This window comes from Artibeus jamaicensis, unplaced genomic scaffold, assembly GCF_021234435.1.
Source record: "Artibeus jamaicensis isolate MK-2021 breed Jamaican fruit bat unplaced genomic scaffold, CSHL_Jam_final contig_233, whole genome shotgun sequence".
Classification (NCBI taxonomy): domain Eukaryota; kingdom Metazoa; phylum Chordata; class Mammalia; order Chiroptera; family Phyllostomidae; genus Artibeus; species Artibeus jamaicensis.
The window spans coordinates 60291756-60315557 of NW_026521486.1; the positions used below are offsets into that span (position 1 = coordinate 60291756).

The 23802-nt window shown below is 38.8% G+C and overlaps 1 protein-coding gene across 5 annotated transcripts in view; it reads left to right on the forward strand.

Annotated features, from left to right (window-relative positions):
* The window catches only part of SRGAP1 (SLIT-ROBO Rho GTPase activating protein 1), a 277168-nt gene that overhangs the window by 188028 nt on the left and 65338 nt on the right, over positions 1-23802 (forward strand). For 3 of the 5 annotated variants that reach the window (XM_053662053.1, XM_053662052.1, XM_037140307.2), the window contains exons 7-8: positions 14757-14978; positions 17076-17201. In XM_053662053.1, the coding sequence (XP_053518028.1) occupies positions 14757-14978; positions 17076-17201 (348 nt within the window). The remainder of the gene's footprint in view (positions 1-14756; positions 14979-17075; positions 17202-23802) is intronic. The other 2 variants (XM_037140309.2, XM_037140308.2) reach the window with 1 other exon arrangement.

Genomic DNA, 23802 nt, shown 5'->3' on the forward strand with positions numbered 1-23802 from the left:
ATTTAAAATATAAACAATTCTCAAGTAATACAACTTAAATGTGAATTTTAAAACAAATTACATGAAATTGGTTTATTGTCATATTTAACCGAAATTGCATATTCTCTTAGTGAAAATTATTGGTTGACTTTTAAGGCAGTCAGATGTGAATATGTACATTCTAAAATGGCTGCTTATTTAGTAGGAATTCAATTTGTATATATAGTGGTGATCCTAAAAACCGTTATTATTGACCATTCCTGGTGAAAAAGAAACAGACTGATTATTATCCAAAGGCATCTAGAGTCCTTTATGCTTTTTAGCTTGTTTAGCAAAATACCTTTTATCCTGAGCTATCTAATAATAATGAGAAGAGTTGTCATACCTCTAGTGAGAAAATATCAAGGCAATTTTTTTTACCTTTTAGGGTTTTTTAAAATGTATTGTATTGATTATTCTATTAACAATTGACCCAATGTTTTCCCCATTGTCCCCACTCTACCCGGTACCGCTCTTCCCTCCAGCAGTCCCCCTCTTTAGTTCATGTCCATGGGTCATGCATGTAAATTCTTTGGCCTCTCCATTTCCTGTATTATTCTTTACATCCCTCTGTCTGTTTTGTACATACCAATTATGCTTCTTAATCTTCATACCTTATCCCCTCTCCCCCACCCAGCTGATCACCCTCCAAATGATTTCCATATCTATAATTCTGTACCTGTTCTGGTGGTTTGCTTAGTTAGTTTTTTAGACTCAGTTGTTGATAGTTGTGGATTTATTGCCATTTTAATATTGATAGTTTTGATCTTCTTTTTCTTATGTAAGTCCCTTCAACATTTCATGTAATAATGGCTTGGTGATGGTGAACTCCTTTAGCTTTACCTTGTCTGGGGAGCACTTTATCTGTCCTTCCATTCTAAATGATAGGTTTGCTGGGTAGAGTAATCTTGGATGTAGGTCCTTCCTTGCCTTTCATGACTTGGAATACTTCTTGCTAGTCCTTTCTTGCCTGCAAGGTTTCTTTTGAGAAATCATCTGACAGTCTTATGAGAACTCCTTTGTAGGTATTTTTTTTCTTTTGCTGTTTTTCTCTTGTTGTTTTTAAGATTCTCTTTTTATCTTTAATGTTTAACATTTTAATTATGATGTGTCTTGGTGTGGTCCTCTTTGGGTCCAACTTGTTTGGGACTCTCTGTGCTTCTAGGACTTGTATGTCTATTTCCTTCACCAAATTAGGGAAGTTTTCTTTCATTATTTTTTCAAATAAGTTTTCAATTTTTTGCTTTTCCTCTTTTTCTTCTGGCATCCTTATGATTTGGATGTTGGTATGTTTGGAGATGTCCCAGATAGTCCTTATACTATTCTCATTTCTTTAATACTTTTTTCTTCTTGCTGTTCTGATTGGATGTTTATTTCCTCCTTATGTTCCAAAGCATTGATTTGACTCCTAGCTTCCTTCCCTTCACTGTTGGTTCCCTGAAGATTTTTCTTTATTTCACTTAATATAACCTTCACTTGTTTATGTTGTTGCCTTACTCAGTGAGTTCACTGAGTATCCTGATCACCAGTGTTGTGAACTCTGCATCTGATATGTTGGTTATCTCTGTTTATTTAGTTCTTTTTCTGGTGTTTTGTTTTGTTCTTTCATTTGGGCTATATTTATTTGTTTCCTCAATTCATTAACCTCCCTGTTTGTTCTATGTATTAGGTAGAGCTGCTTGACTCCCTGTCTTAGAAAAAGCCCCTATAAATTGTGTGGGGTGGAGCCATAAGTAACAACACAGTGGGGCAACCCACTTCACTGCTTTGTGGCTCTGTGTGGGGGAAGGGCTCGGAGAGGGGAGAATGCCACTGCCTGGCTTCTGGAGGTTTGCTCGGCACTCGCCCCATTGACGATCACTTCACCCACTTCCTGTGTGCAGCTGGCATCCAACCTGCTTTTGCCCTGGTGCTGAATCCAAGAGTAGGTGGGTTTGCATATGTTCTGAGTCTGTGTGGGACCTTTAAAGTGAGTCTTCTGAAAACCCATCAGTTTCTTCTACTGCCCCAACCCCCACTGGTTTTTACAGCCAGAAGTTATGGGGATTTATCTCCCTGGCATTGGAACCTTGAGCTGTATGGTCCAGCCCGGGGCTATGATCCCTCACTCTCAAGGTATCACTCCCAATTTTTACCTATCACACAGGAATGTAGGACCCTCCATTCCACTGCCACCACAGCCTCTACATACCACATTGCATCTCCTTGTATATCCGCTCATCTCTGTGACTGTGCCCCTTCTTCCCATCTAGGTGAACATGGCTTCTTTAAGTCCTTGGTGGTTAGACTTCCACATAGCTTGATATTCTGATGGTTCTGGGTGTTACTTGTTTTAAGATCTAGCTATAATTCTTTCTGTGGTTTTACAAGGAATGTGTTTATCTACACCTCCATCCTGAGTGGAAGTCAGGGCAAATTTTTAATGCATAGCATTTTGTATGTGAAGTTAACATGAAAGATGCTAAATGTATCTTCATTAAATCAAATCATTGTAAATAATCAGAGAGTTCAAGTTAAGACCCCTTTTTATATACAGCTCTACTTTCCCTTAGTTTCTATCCATTTCAGTATCTGTCCTGTCTAAATATTGTGACAGACCATGATTTAAGGATTTATGAATATAGTAATAAGTTTCCATCGAATTTGTATTTTAAAACTAGTTTTTTATTACTATGTAGCAGTTTATATTCATTGTAGAAAACTAGAAAATACCACAAGCAAAAATAAAGTGACCACATTTTTACCCCCCCAAGATCACCACTGAAAATACAGATTTTTTTCTATGTGTTCACATATACATTTTTATATCAGAAGAGTATGAAATTATATTTACAAACAGCTTTTGAACCTACTTTTTAAAATCATTGATCTCCATCTTTCCACTTAAGAAAAACTTTCTCATCTAATAACAATACCCTACTCCCATTTTTGACCCCAAAATGTTTCCAGCTGTCTAGACTAGACCCAATTTAGGATCACACATTGCATGTGAGTGATGTGTTCCTTCAGTCTTTTTTTATCTAGCCAAATCCCTTATTAAAGAGACATAGACAGTTGTTTCTTAAAATGTCTTAGCTTCTAGATTTTTTAATTGGGGTGTCATTTAGCCTGTTTCTCAGTTCCCCACATTTCTTACAAAGCAGAGTTACATAAAAGGCTTCATGAATTCAGGTTAATCCTTTTGCACCAGAATACATCACAAGTGATGTTGCTACATCTTATGTAGATACATAACAACATCTGTTTAACTCACCAATAGTGATGTTAAAGTTGATCATCAGCACAGGGTGATGTGACTCAATATTCCACTATACAGTTCAGTTTTACCCCTTGCAGCAAAATATGGATATTCTAAAATCTCTTGAATTTGAATCTTATTAAATTGGAAATCTGTGAATTTGGAACTCAGCAACATCTGATCTATGAAGGAAGCAAAATGCTTTCTTAGAATACAAATTAATCATGTAAATTAAAAAGGAAGAATATTTTCAGGCACCTCAGATTATCAGTATATTATTGACATCCTATTTAATGGAATCCTCTTAATTACTACAGGTCTAAAAACTTTAATAATTGAACACCTTGATAAGCTAGTTAAAGTTTTTTTATATATTCGGAGGTGAGCTAGTAGATTTTTTTAAATTAATAGCTCTAATTTTTATATATATAGGTAAACTTTATCTTTACCTGTCCATATTAGGTTGAATTAGCAAAGTTGTCTCTTTCTCTCTCTCTCTGAGAAATAGCTGTCAATGTAGAAGCACTTCTCTTTCTAAATAATGGTTGTTGGATCTCTACTGAAATTTATTTTTAATAAATTTTAATTTTTCACTGTTCCTTATTGTGATCAATAAATTAATTTTATGATTAAGTCTACCACTGATAACACTTTATAAACTAAGTCAATGAACTACTTGATAGAGTCCAAATTAAAAGTATTAGATATATGACCTCTAAAGTTTATTGATACAGTGATACCTGAGTACTCATCATTAATTCATTCTGGAACTCAGATGAGTTCCGACACCCACAAGTACTGAACAGTGAAGTATTTTCTCTTGCAGGGCAGTGTCGTGACTCATACAAGTTCTAGCGAGTACAAAAGTCCTGAGGAAGCACCAAGTGCTGAAATATTTTTTTGTCATCAAAATGCATTGAGGGCCTGGCTGGTGTAGCTCAGTGGATTGAGTGCGGACCTGCAAACCAGAGTATCGCGGTTCGATTCCCAGTCAGGGCACATGCCTGGGTTGCAGGCCAGTTCCCATCAGGGAATGCATAAAAGGCAACCATACATTGATGTTTCTCTCCTTCTCTTCTTCCCCTCTAAAGATAAATAAATAAAATAAAATAAATACAAAATGCATTGAATACAGGGTTTGATGAGTTCTAAAGCCAACAAGTACCAAGGTATAACTGTATTAAGGTTAATATACTGAAGAAAATATGGCTCAATTGTTCAACAAGTATTTACTCTTTTGTTTTTGCTGGAAATATTTGAATATAGCATACCCAACCAGGTTTAGACAGTTTGAGGTACTGCAGGTAGAGTTATCTCTAGGGAAAAGGGAAGAGGTAGTGATTGAGAAGGGGAAATTTAGGAGACTTCTGAATGATCAGTGATAGTTTATTTAAAAGGAGCGTATATGTTTTGCACTTGTGTATAAGTATGGCATATTTTATATAGGGTGAGACAAAGGTAGGTTTACAGTTGCTTATATGGAAAATAATATAGTAATTAATAAATAATAGAAGAATAAACTCTATATTTTATGTACTTAGAGATGTAAATCTACATTTGCTCCACCCTGTATTTAAAAAAAAAAAAAAGCAGAAAGCTATTTTTAAAAAAAGGTTAAAAGCATGGCTTAAATGTTTTAATCTAAAACATACCAATTGCCAGCCTTTTATAAATATTATGATTTATCTTTTGTATGGAGTACTGAATGGTCTTCATTTGCACAAACCACATCCATTGTGTATTATCTTTGATTTCTAATTTTGAGTTCTTTAATGTAGAACAAAAACTACTCCAGATATTTACAATGTTTTTCATAATCTTGCACAATTAACATAACCTCTGCCTAATTTATAATAATTTTGTTTACTCCTGTCTTACCAATAACTTCTTTCTCACTTTTTCTCAATTTATTTAATATATTAATTACTTTATAATCACATTGGAAGTGGCACAAATATTATACAATCGACTCTTGGATGCATGCAGAGCAGAAATGCTGGGGAATATTAGAGAATATGTACCGGAATATTAGAGAGGGCCCATTAACTGGGCGTGCCCACAGCGTACCAGCAGGCATTGGTCAGTGTGCTCTAGAGCAGGGGTTCGTGGGCTTTCTCTGTAAGTGTCCAGATAGTGAATACTTTAGGCTTTGTAAGCCATATGATATCTGTCCTTACTTAACTCTGGTGCAAAAACAGCCATAGATAGGTAATAGATTAAGCAATGAATGTGGTCATATTGCAACTAGACTTGAATTACCTTATCAGGCCATGGGCTAGACTGGGCTCACAGGCTTGCTGACCTCTGCTTTACAGAATGAATTGAGTACTAATTAATGCAGAGCGTCACTTTGGGTCTTAATAGCAGAAGATTATTAAGGTACCATCTCTTCTGTCTCTGAAGAAGGTCTAAAGTAAATTTAGTTTGTGGAGTAACAGTCTCTTAGCTTGGAATCAGGTGGGAAGTGGAACAGAGTTAATTCCACACTGTGAATTTTTATTATGTCATTTTAAAGAATAAGTATGAATTGTAAGAAATATGTTGCAAGTATTCACCAAATAAAGGCATAATTATAAGGGAAAAATAGATTGTAAACAATAGATTTCTCAGTTGTGGTCATTAAGAGGGCATCATTAAGTGCAAAAGAGACTATAGCTAATTATTCTGTTAGAGTTAGGATTTATCACCAAAAGAGAAATCATACAGGCAAGAAATATTTGTAAATGATTGCTGAAATTTTCAAGTAATTATGATTTGCAAAGAGAGTACAAGCCATTATGTTAGGAATCTCTGATCTGTATAATCAAATTCTCCACTCCGTATGCGTGGAATTCTTCAAATAACTGGTTTTAAGATAGCAGAACTGGTAATATATAGCCTCATTCAGTCTAGTTCCACACCTACCACCCTCAAAAGATATTCAGAGAAACCAGGTTCTCCTCAATAAAATTCTATCTGTGCTTTGTCCCAGAGCACCTGCCCAGTAATAGGAAAGCATTTGTTGTTCTTACAAGACAGCACCACAGTCTCCAGTCACTCCCTATGAAAGTGGGATATTGCCATAGAATAACCCCTACTGCAGCTAATTTTCTGGGTGCAGATAACTGTCATGGGTTTTGTTAGCCATTTATGGAGAATGAAACTGAAATTAGATGATATCATATAGCACATGCCATGTTTGTTTTTTCATTTCTAAATAATCAGCTGTCCTAAAGGTTTTAGCCTTATCTTTTTGTCTCAAGACATGTGTTTAATCAAAAACCAAACTTACTGAGAATTTAGATTTTCTTAACTAGTTTGACTTTTCCCCATAGTAATGGTATTAAGATTTATCTATGAACGCCTGCCAAACTGTAATACTGTAGTCCCCATTAGGCCCGAGCTCTTTTAGGAAGATTATAGAGGGATGATGTTAAATGAGTTATGATGGTGTTGTTATCATATAAACTGATTGTGCATGTTTTTTTCCTTTGTGATAGTAAGGATTTTTAAAAACCAAAATGGGTTGGGGGACTGAAGTAGGTGGCTTTTAGATTTTCTTCCAGGAGAGACATCCTGGACCCTGTTAACAAAACCTGCACCTTCCTGGTTTCCACCAGAAGCACAGGCTGCTCCCTCTCGGGCTTCCCTGCCCACTTTCCTTCTTGGCCGGACCTCTAAGTATTGCACAGCACCTAAGGCATGATCTCTGGCCTTCTATCTCTTGGTCCCTTGCCTTAAGTACTATATGATGGTTCCTAGACTTTTATCACCAGCCTTGATCACCTTCCCAGGCTTCAGATTTGTGTATCCATCTTCCTACTGGACATCTCTAACCAGATGTCTAATAGGCATCTTGAATATGTCAGGCTCCAAACAGCTTTTTATATCCTCTTGCCTCATCATCGTCATCATCATCCTCCAAACACACAACTTTTCCTTACCTTTTTTTACACCTCAGAAAATGACACCACTTTCTACCCTTTGACCAAGCAAAAAATCCAGTTCTCTCACTCCCCACATATAAATGCATCAGGAAATCCTTTCCTCTTTACTTCCTAAATATCTCAAACCTTGTTGTTTTTCACCACCTGCACTCTGATTCTCCTAAACAAAACCCTCTTCTCCTCTTCCCTGCTCTTAGGAAGGAGGTTCCTCTGAGACCTTCCAATCAATAACCCATTCTCTTCCCAAGCAGCCAAACTGTTAACATATATAAATCAGGCCTGTCAGTCTTTATTTAAAACTTTGCAAAAGCCTCCCATTGCCCTTAGAGTAAAATCCAAACTATTCACCATGACTCTGTGTGAACTGGTGCCTCTACCTGTCACTCAGTGTCATGTCCTGCAACTTTCCCCTAGGACACCATGCTTCAGGTGCATTGGCCTTTCCGTTCCCCAGACCCACTGAGCTTTCTCTTGCCCAGAGCCTTTTTACTTCTGCCTAGGACACTCTTTATTCCAGAACTTTGCAAGACTGGTTCCTTCTTTTTCTTCATGTTATACCTGCCAGCTGCCCTATATAAAAGAGCAGCACCCCTCCGCCTAGCACTCCTGATTCCTCTGACTTTTCTCCATAGCATTTACCACCTGACCTGTATTTATTTGGACTTGCTTTGTTTTCTCTCCTCTTCTGATTTGATTCAGGGTAGCTACAGGGATTTGGCCCGGGGATGAGTTTAAATGAGTCTATGGCCCCCACTCCTCTGAGAGAAGTGACTGCCCATGTGGGCGGGATCTGCATTAGGCAACAAGTGGTTTGTCCAGCCTCCTCATTGGCACAGGCATATGCAACGTCCGTTCTTCCCATTTCCCACTTTGTCTTCAGTCCTATCACATAGACAGATGTACCATTTTGACCTTTTTGTTGTTCGAGGGGAAGTCAAGATAGGTTTTACTAACAGCAATAAGAGTTAAATTGTCAGCTCCTGATAGACCTTCAGGAACCCAGACAGGAAAACAGGTGTGTAAAAGCTGCCTATAAAAGTTTAGACATCCAGTTCCATTTTACAAGATGCCCACGTCTAGCAAAAAATGTGTTTATGGTTTCTAGGATGAGGTACTGAATAGCTAGAGAGGTGGTCCTTTCAGAACTACCCATGGTAGTTCTACCCATGAAAGCTGTTTTTGCACTTCAATTTGCTTGGGTTACACTATTCTTCAGAAAGATTCAGATAAAGGGTAGACCGAGTCTTTACCCAATACCCATAGCTGTGGAACCATCAAGGTCAAGTTTACTAAAAGCTAGAGATGGGGGCCCAGGACAAAAATCACGGAAGCCTCTGAGACGAAGGCAGGAGTGATAAAGTTCAGGTAGAATACTTCTGCAGAAGAGTTCCTTCCCTCTTCATTCTCATGACAACTGGTTAATTCTGGAGTTAACACAGGACCTTGTGGCTGCCCTCTAGGTACTTCAGGGCTGTCCTGCAAATGACATTGGTTCTTACTGGGGACGTGCGCCTGGGGCTTGTTCCATTATGGTACCTCCCATCTAGGACCACCAAGCTTTTACCCTACTAAGGCTTTTCATGCCATTAATGTTATCTCCCAGAATGGCTGTTACCAGTTTTACCTGGCATCATACCCAAAATATGAGGTTCAGCCAACCTCTCAGACTTTCAGACAACACAAAGTATCTATCACAGTCTTCAGTGCCTGGATTCTGTCTTCATTCTTCATACTAATTGCAACCTTTCACCTAAGGAAATTAGCCTACCTTGGTGATTTACACTAATATCTAGTGGAATCTATCTTGGCACCTCTTAAGATGTTTAAAAATAATAAACCCTTCTGTTTCCAACATTCTTCCTTTCTCCAGTTTTAATCCATAATTTAATGTATCCAGTCAGAGGGGTTTTTTAAATGCATCAGAGCAACACTTTTGTTTTCATGAATTATTTTATTGGTATCTTATGTATTTTCAGCATTGAATGTGCTTGGGTTATAACTCTGTGCAGAAGCTGGCTTTTCATGTCATTATTAACAATTCATAAGCTCCGTAGAATAACTTTAGGTCTTTTTAACAAAGATCTTCAATCTTAACATATCTGGTGTCATTTTAGCTTCCAGTTTAGAAAAAAAACATGATTCTGTATTGGGCCCTGTTGTCTCTGGAGACCTTGAATCAGCGTTTTATTTCTGTTTTTTGTTTTTTTTTAATGTTCAGGATGCTTGAAAAACTTAGATTGGAGAAAACATTGCATGTCGGAAATAAAAAAATCATGCCAATTAAGTGACCTTACACACTGATTAGCCCCGAAGCTGTCAGAGGAGGAAACTTTACATTCAAAGCTCACCCCAGAAACCTCCTAAACGTAGCAGTCAAAGTCCTCAAGACACCTGGCAAGGCCCCTGGATCTGTTACTAAGCCCATGTGCATGCCTCTCCCCAACCTGTTGGGAAACCGCAGTGAAGTCGGGGGTCTCTAATGGGTCCAGACCTAGCAGATCCGCCTGGCTGACCTGGGTGTGGAAACATGCACCAATGCTTTGATCTTAGGGTTTATCCCACCCCAACCCCCGCCCCACCAAAAGCCATCCTTACAAATCTGAATGAACTGCCAGTTCATTCTAGGAATAATGAAAACTTAGTATGTATTTTTCAGAGGTCTAACTCACACGGTTGGGTAGATGGGATTGCATTTCTTTCTTTTTTCTTCCTCTTCTTCCTTTGTTTTTCCTTTCTTCCTCTCTTGTAAGTTGTTGGAAAGAGATTTGATCTCTGTGGGGGAATGGTAGAAGGGCTTTGCTTCGCTCCTCTCAACATCAATTTTCTCTTAAGTCCCATTGGGATCAGTAGTCATAAAATAAAGCAGCTTGTGTGTTGTTCTTCATTACAGTCAAGTTGAATCTGTCTTCTTGCAGAAGAGTAGGGTGCTTTGAAGCACTGGTACATCTCAAAGAAATAAAGCCATTTCTTTACAGATTCATGTTTTCATAAAATGAGGTTTTATTGAATGATAGAATTTTCCAGCCCCCCTGATGTATATAAAACTGCATCACAGAATCTTTATGGATTTTGAGGAGCCAGAGGAATAAAAGTGGACTTTGCTCATCTGAGACTAGAATTTTTTAATTTACTGAAAATCATTTTCTATATTTGAGTGTAGCTGATTCCACTGGAAATGTATTAATGATTAGACTGATTACTGCATTTCACAATTGTATTTTGCTTGTATTTGTAATTGCGATGTGGCAGCTACTTTCTGCTTTTGTAGAATCAAGTAATCTTTAATCAGGTTGATTCTCTTGCTTGATTGGGGAACCACCCCCCAAAAAAACACAATGTTATGGGACCTTTTTATTTTATGGTTTGAGTGCAGTGGTTCTCAAACTTAGTTGTGCATGTGGATCACCTGTGGGTTTGGTTTCTTTTTTAGCTTCAGATTCTAATTCAGCAGGTCAGGGTGGAGCCCAAATTCCGCATTTCTAACCAGCTCCAGGTGATGTTGACACTGCTGGTCCGCAGACCACACTTTGATCAGCAAGATGTTAAAATATGTCTGTGTAAAAACTCCAAATTTAGTAATTCTGAAGTTGGAGGGCGAGGGTGGAATGAAATACATTGGGTTAAATGACTAAATCTGTGCCTTCCTGAAGGCAGAGCTGATGGTTCACGTCCTGATGGACGCATCCTTTACACAAAGGTTGTCTCCTTTGTGTGTCTCTGCTGTTATGAGTAGCAGACTAATGAACAGCTTATATTTGAATTCCTTTCGAATGGAGATTATATTTTACTGTGTTCCAGTTTTCATAGAATCCCAGACACCTAATAGATGGCCAGTTAGTGAGTTGAATTCAGTTGAATTGAACAATACAGGGATGACCTGGTTTTGTATCTTTAAAATCACTTGTTTCCTCTTTAAAAGATTTATATTGCTTTTATGTATAAATGTAAATTTTGACAGTAATTTATAACTGATCTTGTATGGAGCTATATATATATTATCAATTTGAGTCTCTTGAAATGCAACATGAAAAGTAAATATAAATACAAATAAAAGGTAGTGAAAATTCAAGAATCCTAAAACTCTTTTATTTCTAGATATACAAATAAAATTCTATCTCTAATAAGAGGTCTTTGGCAACCATTTCTAATTTAAGAATTTTATTCTAGGGATAAGAAATAAAGTATTCCTAGACTGTTTGGCAGATTCAAAACTGTTCCCATTTCTAAAAGAGTACCTATTATTATTGAGTTCTCAGTAAATTAGGCAAATCTGAAATATTACAGTTAGCATGGTTGCATTTGAGAAAGATTTTAATATATCATTGTATCAACCTTAGTATGCACGGACAACTTGAATGTTGTTTCTTCATTATTTCCTTTTAATGTTTGGTTTTGCTTTTATTTTTTAACACTTTTATTAAGACATTATTCACATGCCATGCAGTTTATTCATTAAAAACCTACAGTTGGCTTTTAGTATAGTCACAGAATTGTGTATCCATCACACAGCCAACTTTAGAACATTTTTATTACCCCAGAGAGCAATTTTATTTCCCTTAGCCATTCCTCCCCAATTTCCTCCCTCCTCCAGTCCCAGGCAACTACCAACATACCTTCTGTCTCTACAGACTTGCCTATTCTGGAAATTTTATATAAATGGAATCATGTAATGTGTGGTCTTTTATGACTGGCTTGTTTCATGGTTGATCCATATTGTGGCATGCATCAGTACTTCGTTTCTTTCTATGCCTGAATAATAGTTCATTTTATTTATTCGTTAGTCGATGGACACTTAAGGTTGTTTGTACTGTTCAGCTGTGATTAATACAGCTGCTATAATCATTCACATACAGTTTTGTATGAAAATGTTTTTAATATTCGTATATATACTTAGAAATGGAATTGCTAAGTCATATGTTAATTCTTTCTTTAATCTTTTTTTATTTTTTATTGATTATGCTGTTATAGTTGTTCTATTCCTCCCTTCATTCCCCTCCACCCTACCCCCCCATCCCCACCATTACCCTCCCTTTAGTTTATGACCATGTATCTCAAGCCCTTTAGATTCTATATTTCCCATGCTATTCTTGCCCCCCCATCCATTTTCTATCTACTGTCTATGCCACTTATTTTCTGTACCTTCTCCCCCCATCTCCTCCTCCCACTCCCCTGTTGCTAACCCTCCTTGAGATCTTCATTTCTATGTTTCCACTCCTGATCTAGCTGTCCTTTTAGTTTGCTTTCGTTTTAGGTGTGGTTGTTAATAACTGTGAGTTTGCTGTCCTTTCACTGTTCATATTTCTTTAACTTCTTTTTCTTAGATAAGTCCCTTTAACATTTCATATAATAAGGGCTTGGTGAGGATGAACTCCTTGAATTTGATCTTATCTGAGAAGCACCTTATCTGTCCTTCCATTCTAAATGAAAGTTTTGCTGGATAGAGCAATCTTGGTTGTAGGTCTTTGATTTCATGACTTGGAATACCTCTTTCCAGCCCCTTCTTGCCTGTAAGGTCTCTTTTGAGAAATCAGCTGACAGTCTGATGGGGACTCCTTTGTAGATGACTGTCCCCTTAGCTCTTGCTGCTTCTAGGATTCTCTCCTTCATTTTAATTTTGGCTAATGTAATTATGATGTGCCTTGGTGTGTTCCTTCTTGGGTCCAACTTCTTTGGGACTCTCTGAGCTTCCTGGATTTCCTGGAAGTCTATTGCCTTTGCCAGATTGGGGAAATTCTCCTTTATTATTTGTTCAAATAAGTTTTCCACTGGTGGCTGTGCCTTTCCCCCTTCTGGTACCCCTATAATTCAGATGTTGGAGCATTTAAAGATGTCCTGGAGGTTCCTAAGACTCTCCTCATTTCTTTGAATTCTTGCTTCCTGACTCTTTTCTGTTTGGCCATTATTTGCTTTCTTCTGGTCCACTCCATTGATTTGAGTCCCAGTTTCCTTTTCATTGCTATTGGTGTCCTGTGCAATTCCATTCATTTCAATTAGTTTCGCCTTCATATATTTGTCTAATTTGTGGCTATGATCAACCAGTTCTGTGAGGATCCTGATCACCAGTGTTTTAAACTGTGCATCTGAGAGTTTTGCTATTTCTTCATCGCTTAGATCTATGGGCTCTGGGGCTTTGAGATCTTCTTGAGCCATTTTTGGTCTGTTCTGGCCCTTTAAGTGTGAGAAGTGGTGCCTTGGACTCCCAGGTTGCTGGGTTGTGAGGCTGTATGTGGAGGTGGGGTCAGAGCAGGGAAATGGCGGCGCCCTCCGCTGCTGCTCGCGCCAGGACCCGCTGGGTCCCGGTCCAACCGCCCACCCCCTCGCCTGTCCTCCCTCGCACAAATGGGCGACCACAGTCAACACGCAGCACCACTTCCCACTGTCTCCTCCGCGGTCGCTCACCTGCTGGCTCGCTAGGTCGCTCACTAGGTCCAACCCTGCGCCTGGATTCCCTGTGTCTGGATTCCGCGCCTGAGTCCGTCTGACCGAGTCCTCCTGTGCAACCCCTCACCAGCCGCTGGTTTCGCCCCTTACCGGTCAGGCTGAAGAATTTGTTGTTAACGGACTTCCAAAAAGTTCAATTTTCCGTGTTCTGGCTGTGTTTTCTGTTGCTAATATTTAGTTGTCTCTAAACTTGGTTGTGTGAGAAGGCACAGCACATCCACCTATGCCTCCATCTTGGCGGAAGTCTCCTTTGTTTAATCTTTTGATGAGCTACCAGACTCTTGCAAAGTGGCTGCAACATTTTATGTTCCCATCATAGTGTATAAGTCTTCCAGTTTCTCCACATCTTCCCCAAGACTTGTTGTTATGTCTTGTTGACTGTAGTAATCCTAGTGAGGTTGTATCTCACTGTGGTTTCAATTTGCATTTCCTTGATGACTGAAGATGTTGAGCACCTTTTCATATGCTTGTGACCAATTGTGTATCTCTTTCAGAGAAATGTCTATTCAGATCCATTGCTCATTTTTAAATTGGGTTAGTTGTCTTTTTATTATTGAGTTGTAAGGGTTCTTTATGTATGCTAGATGCAAATCCCTTGTCAGATATATGATTTGCCAAAAAAATTATTTTCCCATTTTGTGGATTATTTTTTTACTTTATTATGCCCTTTGAAGCACAAAAGTCTTCAAATCTGATGAAATCCAATGTGGTTTTTTTTCTTATGTTACTTATGCTTTTGATGCATGTCCAAAAAGCAGTGCCTAATGCAAGGTCATGAAGGTTTGCCTATTTTTTTTTTCTGAGAATTTCATAGTTGTAGCTGTCACATTTAGTTTTTTATTCTTTGCAAAGTAATGTTTGTTTATGGTGTTCTTTTAATTTTTTAAATTTCTAAATTACCATTTGCATTCAGTATTATTTTGTATTTCATGTGTGCAGAATAGTGGTTAGACAACCACATGCTTTGCAAAGGGTACCCCCTGTTATTTCCAGTACATACCTGGCACCATAGATAGTTATTAAAATGGTATCGACTGTATTTCCTATGCTGTACTCTACATCCATGGAACTGTTTTGTAACTACCAATCTGTACTTCTCAATCCTTTCATATGGTATTCTTTTAATTTTCAAGTGCTGTGATCTTGGCTACCATGCAAGTCTGAACAGAGCCCTAAGAACATATCTCTCTGCGGAGTATAACCTTGAAACCTCCAGGCATGAAGGCTTAGACATTATTGAGAATGCAGTTGACAATTTGGAGCCCAGGAGTGATAAGCAGAGATTCATGGAGATGTACCCTGCTGCCTTCTGTCCACCAATGAAGTTCGAGTTTCAGTCTCACCTAGGCGATGAGGTCAGTAATTATTTTAAAACTAACAAATTTTCTTCTCACTTACATTGCTCATTACCTGCTGTAGCCCAACAGTTGTAACAATCACCAGTTGTTTTCTCTCCTGCCTTTGCATGGGATCACATAGTATTAAGATCAGCCTTTGATACGACCTTTTAAAGCAAGGATTAAATAATCAGATTCCTGCACAGGCCAAACAGATTTATGTGCAGCTCGGTTGGGTGTAAGCACGGAACTGTCCTGAGTTAGTTAAAAACTTCTTCCTCTACCTCAGAATATTCAAGCTTAAATTCAGAACAAAACATTTTGCTGGCCCAATGGAATCTGTCTGAAGACTTCTTGTAATCCTGTTTTAAAGATCCCCATAAAGAAAAATAATTATAAATGGCAGGAAAATGGGAGAGAGGAAAAAAATGTAAAATATCTTTTAATATTCCATTTGACTTCAAATTGGTGAAGCAAGCATTAGAAATGATATCTCTTTATATGAATCTACCTTTCTATCCAATTTTCTCAAGGGAAGAAAATCCATCGAAACTATTTATGAGTTACAATGGTATATTTTATTGTCTGTGGACTGGGGAAAACAAGAAGACCCAATTAATGGAGCATGCTATATAACACTTGATGTCCCAGCTGTGCAAAACAATAGTCATACATTAAAAATCCAATTTTAGCTTATCGTGGTGACAGTATGTTTTTTAAACTAGATATAATTATAATACCCAAGGCAGATTTTTTTAATGCCATAATTTTTTCTGAAACACCTAATGTGAAGACTTGTAAGATATATATGTTTATATCTGCTCATTTCTAATCTAATTTTATTTTTGCTTGATTTGATAGAGTGAATTACTCAGTTAGAAATGGTGACCATTTTTTATACCAGTAGAATGTGAATTTGGTGGGCGAGTGGCTTATGCTGCCCAGACTTGCTTCTCCAAGGGGTTGCTCTTCTAATTTCTCAACTGTAGATGGATATGTTAAACATCCAGGGTGGGGAGAAAGCAGGTGTACAGCTGTGAGTACATGAACGCAGTTTATTCTTGTGTCACTTTTTATTAATTATTGTATTATTTTGCACTTGAACAACTGTAAACCTACTTTTACCCCACCCTGTACAATGACAAAATATCACAGACAAGTGACTTCAGGTGGGTTAATAGTTTTTACCTTTTTTTAAAACTAATATTATTTTAATAAATTAAGTCTGTTGCCTTTTTTATTTTTTTAAAGGCCAGCATTGCCAGGGAGCAATAATCTCTGTGATGTTTTGGAGACTCCATAAAAGAAAATCTTCATTTGCCGAGAGTATTTCTATAATAAGAAAGAGAAAAAGAAATTGTTTCTGGTGTAATTTTAATATAATTAAAAGATTCTAATTTGACCTTATTTATAATTGAGAACATAGCCAAAATATCTTTCCGACAAAGTGTAAGATAAGTGGCCTCTTGAAGTTCATGGTGACTCACGTTGTTTGCCTGGCATTGGCAAGACAAGCCATGGTTGAAAGATGTTAATAATAATAGCTGTTCACTTTTTTTTTTTGAAATTTCACTGTTCCAGGCAGTGTTCTAAGGGATTTGTATACATTATCTCATTTCATTCCTACAACAACCTTGTGGCACAGGAACTCTTATTATGTCCATTTTATAGATAAGAAAACTGAGGCTTAGTAACTCACCACAGTCACCCAGCTGACTATAAGCAGCAGGCTCTGCTGCCTGCCCCATTGTGCCTGGATGTACCATTTGGACCATCCTTTGCACTCTGTCATCTGCCCAATAGTCATTAAGAATTCCACAAGTGAGAGGTCAGCATCAGAGCTCCATCTCTAGCAACTGCCTTGTTCTTAGAGGGATGCTCCTGCAGCTGCTCTCTTTCCAGTCATATCCAGGCCATGCAGCTGCAGTCTGCTCTTCCCACTTATGTAACCAGTTCATATTTAAAGCGGAGGTTTTGAGGAGACTATTAAAAGTAGATATGTAATTGGAATCTTGGGATCTGCGTGATTCATGCAGCATTTAACTAGGAGAGCCATCCCTCTGGAAGCCGCTTGATGGTTCCCTGTTGTAACTATAGCTTCTGATTCCCTGGCAGGTGTGTCAGGTCAGCGCTCAGCAGCCAGTCCAGGCGGAGCTCATGCTCAGGTACCAGCAGCTGCAGTCCCGACTGGCCACTCTTAAAATCGAGAATGAGGAGGTGAGCATGCTTTCTGCCCTGCAGGTAATCCAAATTCTGATGTCAACTGAAAGACATTTTCACACAACCTAGGCATATTTAACATTCTGAAGTACAATTGCTTCATCGTGCATTTTCAGCCAAGTCAGGGTTTCTAAAATACTCTCTGTAGAGAATAAATGCAGATTCTGTATCCTTCCGTGGAAGAATACTTTGCCTGGGATTCACTGCATACACATGGAATCTATAATTCACACTGAACATTGTTCTGATAGGTTATCAAATTCAACATATGTGTCAAAGAATATACAATAATGTGTGGCACGGAAGTTTTGACAGGTGTTTTCATTTAATCATAACTTTTGAAATTAGCACATTTTATGCTTTTTGTATTCTGTAGGTTTTTGGAACTGAACATGGCATTACTGATATAATAAATACAAACATCATTTTAAAGTAGTACTTGAATGAGAACAGAAACTATTTGCTGACATTAGTAGATTTAAATATGTAGAACATAAAATGTGAATTATAAATATATATGATGAGCCAGAAAGCAGTCGTACAATTCAGCTGCCTCTTTCTGAAATTAATTTAATTAGATCCATGTTCTCCTTAAATGAAAATATGAATCATAAATGTTTCTTGTACTATCATGGCTCTCAGCTGTAATTTATAGGGACCCAAATCAAATTTATGTGTTGGAAGTTTACATATTGCTCAGGTTTCTGTACCTGCAGTCATAATTAAACCTGTGTTCAGAGGATATTACCAAGAATCCCTGTTTTCATCACTTTGAGGTGATGTCTTCAGGTGTATGGGCAGGCGTTTCCTCCCCTCTGCCACGTCTTGGGAGAGCCAGGACCACGTGGTACCCACAGCTTGCCACCTCACCCACTCCAGCACTTTTCTCTCTGAAAGAGAATCCTTCATTGGACTGACTTGTCATGCATACTTCTGGACCAGCCCTTACATCCAGGAAATGGGATTTTTTCATTGGTCAGCCTAGATACTGTATCCACTCAGAGAGTCCTTTGATTAACAGCCCCAACAGAAATATCTATTTCTAGGTACAAACAATTTTCCAAAGTAAGGAATCTGGAACAGAAAAAAAAACAATGAATTTTATCAAAATTCACTTTAGTGCTCTCTTTTATTTCAATCCCACTGGGACATTTTGAGCTATGTGAGTGTGTGTTTGTATTTAAAAAGACTGATGTGTTTGAAGACCAGTAAAGCTGCAACCCATTGCAGCTTTCCGGCTTCCATTCTTTCCACCCCTTATTCAAACATGTGTATTTAAGATGCAACCAGTGGGATTAGGACTTTGATCTCTGTAAATCCCCACAAATGAGCCTTTCCAAAGGAAAGCTCTCACTCTCCTTGAAGTGTTTCAGAGTTGAGGCATGAGGGTTTGAGCAAGGCATTGCAAAATATTCATCTACTACAGTTACTGGATTCTTCCACTTTTTTTTAATGCAAGTCTTCCTGCTGTTTTAATTGGAAAAATTCCCCAAACTCTAGGAAAATAGTGTGCTACACACAAAGTCAGTACTGGCAGCCCACAGACCTGTTTCATTTGGCTCCCGCAGTTCTGGTCTATTAAAAACAGGGCAGACGGTGACTCTGGGCCCGCGTTGCCCCATGAAGGGGAGAGCCCGGCTATTTAAATTCCCTCGCCATCGTCGTTTCAGCCCCTGGCTTTCTTACATTGGACTCATGCATTTATGTTACCTCTCTGGTCTCCGCAGGCCTCTGAGTTGGTAACATTTTATGTATGTCCCTTTGGGCATAAATTTGGAGAAGCCCAGTGTCCATATAAACTGATGAGGCAGACAGCACTTCCTGAGGGTTAACCTACAAAAATTTACTGTAGAAACAAATGAGTTGTTTTGTATTGATAGTTCCTGTGAGCATGACCACTGGTTTACGATTTGTTGTATGGAACCGATTTACTGTAATGGAATGGGATTCCCAATGAAAGTAAAATTTAAATTGGATTTTTGAGAAAAAAAATTAGATTTTTGACAGTCAGTAGATTTCCAGGGGTATAGAAGGAGGAACATGTTTCAACATATTTCAAAGTACTCTGGGAGAACCTTGTTTTCCCAGCGCTGTTTGGTTATCACCCAGGTTCTCCTTGGGGATGAGCCCTAGGTGAGACTGAAGTCATGTGATAAGAGGCCTGGAGGGCCCACCTAGGGAGACTGGATACTGTGGATCAGTTCAGTTCGGCACAGTACGTATTTGTTGTGCAACTTCTATGTTCCGCATATTTTGCCAGGTACGAAGAGTAGAGAGATGAATAAGTCACAGTTAGCATCTGTCTAGCATAAGAACCAGGCTGTAAGAAGTCATTCATACAATGTGAAATATAAGAGACGTAACTCGGGGACAACATAGTAGCCATTGCTGATTTGGAGTCCTGTGTAGCGCTCTACTGTAAATGAAGAACTTGCCTCTCAACCTCCCACTGTAGGACAGAAAATTGACACATTAGTATCAGACCAAAATATCTTCAATACAAGTAAAGAAACATGTATAATTCTATATGACTCTCTGCCTCTGCACAAAAATATACACATTCATAAAGCCCAAATTTTACTAGCAAGGATTCAGTTACCTACAAATAGTTTTGACTGCTGTAAAAGGATCAAAGTTGAAAAAGAATTTCATCCAAATTTACAAAAGAATGGACAGTGTGGTTCAGTAAATACCTGAACTTCCTCACCAAATCTTACACAACAACAAATAATGGGGACCATTTGAAGCTGTAGGAAACCTTCTTGGAAGGGTTTATATACTAAGAGCCCTTTGGTCGTATTAATTTTGTTTGCTTTACAGTGCTCGATTTTTAAAAATTAGTTGTTATTTAAAAATTGAAATTTTTAAGTAAGAATACTGATTTTTAGCTTCTAAAAATGAGAAGTCTTGTTACACTAGACCTATGTTTCTGCAGAATGATAACGTGCTTGAGCTGAGCAATGTATGCTTCCCTAGACACAGCGTGTTTGCTGCTTGTTTGTCATGCTCCCCGCTCAGCCCACTTGCCTCATTTTCATTATTCCATTGGCCCTTGAAGACATTTGAGTTTGCAGCACCTGCTTTAAAGAATAGAGAGCAGTAGCATTTGTGAAATGAGCTCAGTATACTCATAAATAGTAAAAGTTGAAAGAAAGGTTTGAGAATGACTTGATTAAATTTGTGGTTGTTGCAGATTTGTAATAGATTGTGATGTTTATTTTCACTTTACAACTTTCCATTTGCCTGCTGAACCTTTTAAAATGAGCTTTCTGTTTCATTCTGCTGCAAATTTGCATCTCTGGTACCTCACTCTTGCGATTCCCACTTCCAGTCAGTCAGCCAGTCAGCAAACACTAGCGTCTACCGGGCGTTGTGCACACAGAAATAGAGCAGGGCCTGCTTTCTACACAGCTTATTCCCAGTTTTTTTCATGTTCTTTTTCTTACTTCAGAGAATAACTTTTCATGTGAACCATTAATAAACATCACTCTGAAAGATAGTTCTTTAAAAGCAACCTAAGTCTAAATGATCCTTTCTACCTTTCTCCCTATAAACATTTTCCAAACTCTTTCCAGTCTAATGTTACACAGTCTTGTCCACTTTCTTAAAGTTTACTCCTCACCTCTGTCATAGGGATTTCGGTGTAGGAGCCATTCCTGCCACTTCTTCCAAATCCAGCCTCTGGAGTAACTCCCTGTAGACTACATTTCCCTTCTCTCAGGTTCCTCTTTCCTTCCTTTTCTCTACACAGCCAAAGAAAATGAAAATGAACTGCATAACTAGAGAAATTGTGCCTTTCAATTTTTTAGCACAGCCTTAGTTTTAAGTAGCTTGTCCCATTTTCAGACCATTTGTCCCAATATTTGATCCAGAAAATAGAGTTTTATAAGCATGTCAGTTCTCTGCTACGACTAAAATCTCACATATAAAACAAGTCCCTCTTATGTTATAGATTTATGTCCCTGAAAGGAATGGAAAAGACAGAAGCCTGTGATTCCTCAATTAATTTGTAACAAGATTTAATGAACCAATAGCCCCGTGTAAATTTTCCTAGCACCACTTAAAATCTTCCACCAACAGTTTTACTAGGGAGTATTTCACAGACTGTTTTAAAAATAGATTCCTTACACAGGATATTTTCAACAGTAATGAAGAAGATTTTACACAAACATTTGGTACCATTTTTATGGCATGGGTAATTGATGGAAGTAAGAGATATTTTGGTTATACCATAGAAAACTTACATTTCCCTCCCAATTTTCCTGTAGTACCAATGGCTGCTGTAAAATCTCAAGTCATACAAATCAGTGATCAAACCCTTATGGGCAACTGTCAAATTCTTTAAGACTTGGTATAAGATGGAGCTTGATAACCACCAACTTATAATTGCTGTCTCTGATGGTTGCTGTGGCTTTAACTTCATTTTTACTTATTTAAGTATTTCTTACTTGCCTGCAACCTCTGATGAGGGAAACAGGAAAAGCCGAAGTAAGAGGTAACGGCCACTTATCCCTTAAATGATAGCATCATCTCGGCCACAACTGAAAACAGGATCAGCTGCCTCTCACTGAAAACACTTATTTTTAGAAGCAATGTACATAAGTATGTGTAGGTATGTATCATTTCAACTAAGCTTTAACTCACTGAAGGGAGGGCCTTGATCCAGAAGGATGCCAAGCAAAATGAGGAGAGGTCCTAGAAAAGCTATAAATGTGGGTCATGAGGTAGGGTACCCCCAAAGAAGATGGCAGAGACCATGAGGACTGTCAGCAAAGAAACCACGTGTTGTTGGTGTGTGCTGAACACTTCTTTGGCATCTGTGGATTTGAAAGGAGGATGATTTCAACTTCCGCCATTCCTTCAGTGAACTTTTTGGATAGTCTTGTGTTCCAGGCACTGCGCTAGTGACTGGGGATATAAAGATTTATAGGCCATCCCCGACCTCAAGTTGCTCCCCTTATTGATGGAAAACATAGTCCTCTAAACAGTGTGGTGGGTGCTTACGAGACCACTTGTCACAACCATTGGCGTCATGCTCCTTGGACCACAATTAGTATCATGTCCACTCAGGTGGGTCATTAAGTCGGAGTTGGGGGAAACACACTTTGTGAGACACAGCGGAAGGCAGGACGTTGTTCACAGAGCTGTGGGCACTGATCTTTGGATTAAGGTGTGTTGTTGCTGAGAATGAATTTTGTTCAAAAATCAGGAAAGCTTGGTGTTTATAAACATCCCCTTAAGTGCAAGAACATAGATGATTAATGTGAATTCTTCTGGAATGGTGGTAGACCCCCTCCCCACAGTGGACTGTGTTTCCAGGTTGGGTAACACCTTGGCCAGCATAGACAGGGTCACCAGCATCTGTACCCCCTGTTGGATACCATAAGTGAGGGAAGTCCATGGCAAGGAGTTCGGACTCTGCTCCTGCCTGCTGTGGCCTGTGCTGCCCGGAAGCGTCTGCATCCTCAACTAATTAATTATGGCATTTATCCAATCTGTCTGTGCGTATGTGTGTGTGTGGTCCCCTTCTGCTAATTTTTAACACATCTAAAATGACACAATACTGTAACTGACATACATCCAAGGTCAGTGATGGCAAGGAGTAAGTAGATAAATGAGGAAGGGAAGGCGCTCCTGGGGATCACCTGCACGCGTGGATTGATGGGTAAGTAAGCCTGCACCAGGTGCATGGTGCAAGACACATGCTGTAAGACGGCAGTGTTCAACCAGTGTGCTGCAAGAATTTTTAAAATGTGCAATACCTGACTATTTAGTCAGGAGCACTGACCTCTTTTCCTGTAGATTGTCAAATAAAAAAAGACAACAACCAACATAATGATACCCATCCAGTGTGAATGAATTGAAATTATACTTTTTTTTGGCACACCACAGAGTTCTAGTAATTAGTTTATTTGTGCCATGAGATGAATAAGGTTGAAAATCACTGCTGTAAGGTGGTGTGTTTTCAGTTGTGTTCCCCCCCAAATCACATGGTGACACCCTAATTCATAATACGACCTTATCTGAAAACAGGTCATTAGACTAGCCCCTAATCCAATAAAACCCTGTCCAGATAAAAAGGGACATTTGGACAGAAACACAGAAGACAATGGGAAGAGACCTAGAAGTGGCCATCCACAAGTGAAGGAGGCAGTCTTGGAACAGATTCCCCCTCACGGCCCTCAGAAGGAACCTTGACCTCAGACTTCCGGCCCCCAGAACTGGGAGGCAATAAACTTCTGTTGTCTTAGCCACCCAGCCTGTGGGACCTTGTTACAGCAGCCCTAGAAATCTAAAAGTGTGTCTGGAGAATGAAGCCACCAAGGCACCTTTCTTGTTTTCTCCAATGATTGCAGTGTCCTGGGAGAAAAAAGGCAAAAGCCGATCCACAGAGCCGGCAGAAGTCACCTTTCCCACTCGTTTGTCCTGATCATTATCTGAGTCCTTGCCCTGTGGCCAGGCCTCCAGTGCAGCACATTCTTCGGGTTGTTTGTAATCCCTCCTCACGTTTCCTGTCCTCTCCTTCTGCTACACCCAACTGCGTTTTCCTGCAGCTAATGGAGAGTCATTACACATTTCATACTAGCTGTTTCATGTTTGCCTTATTATCTTCCCCTTGTGA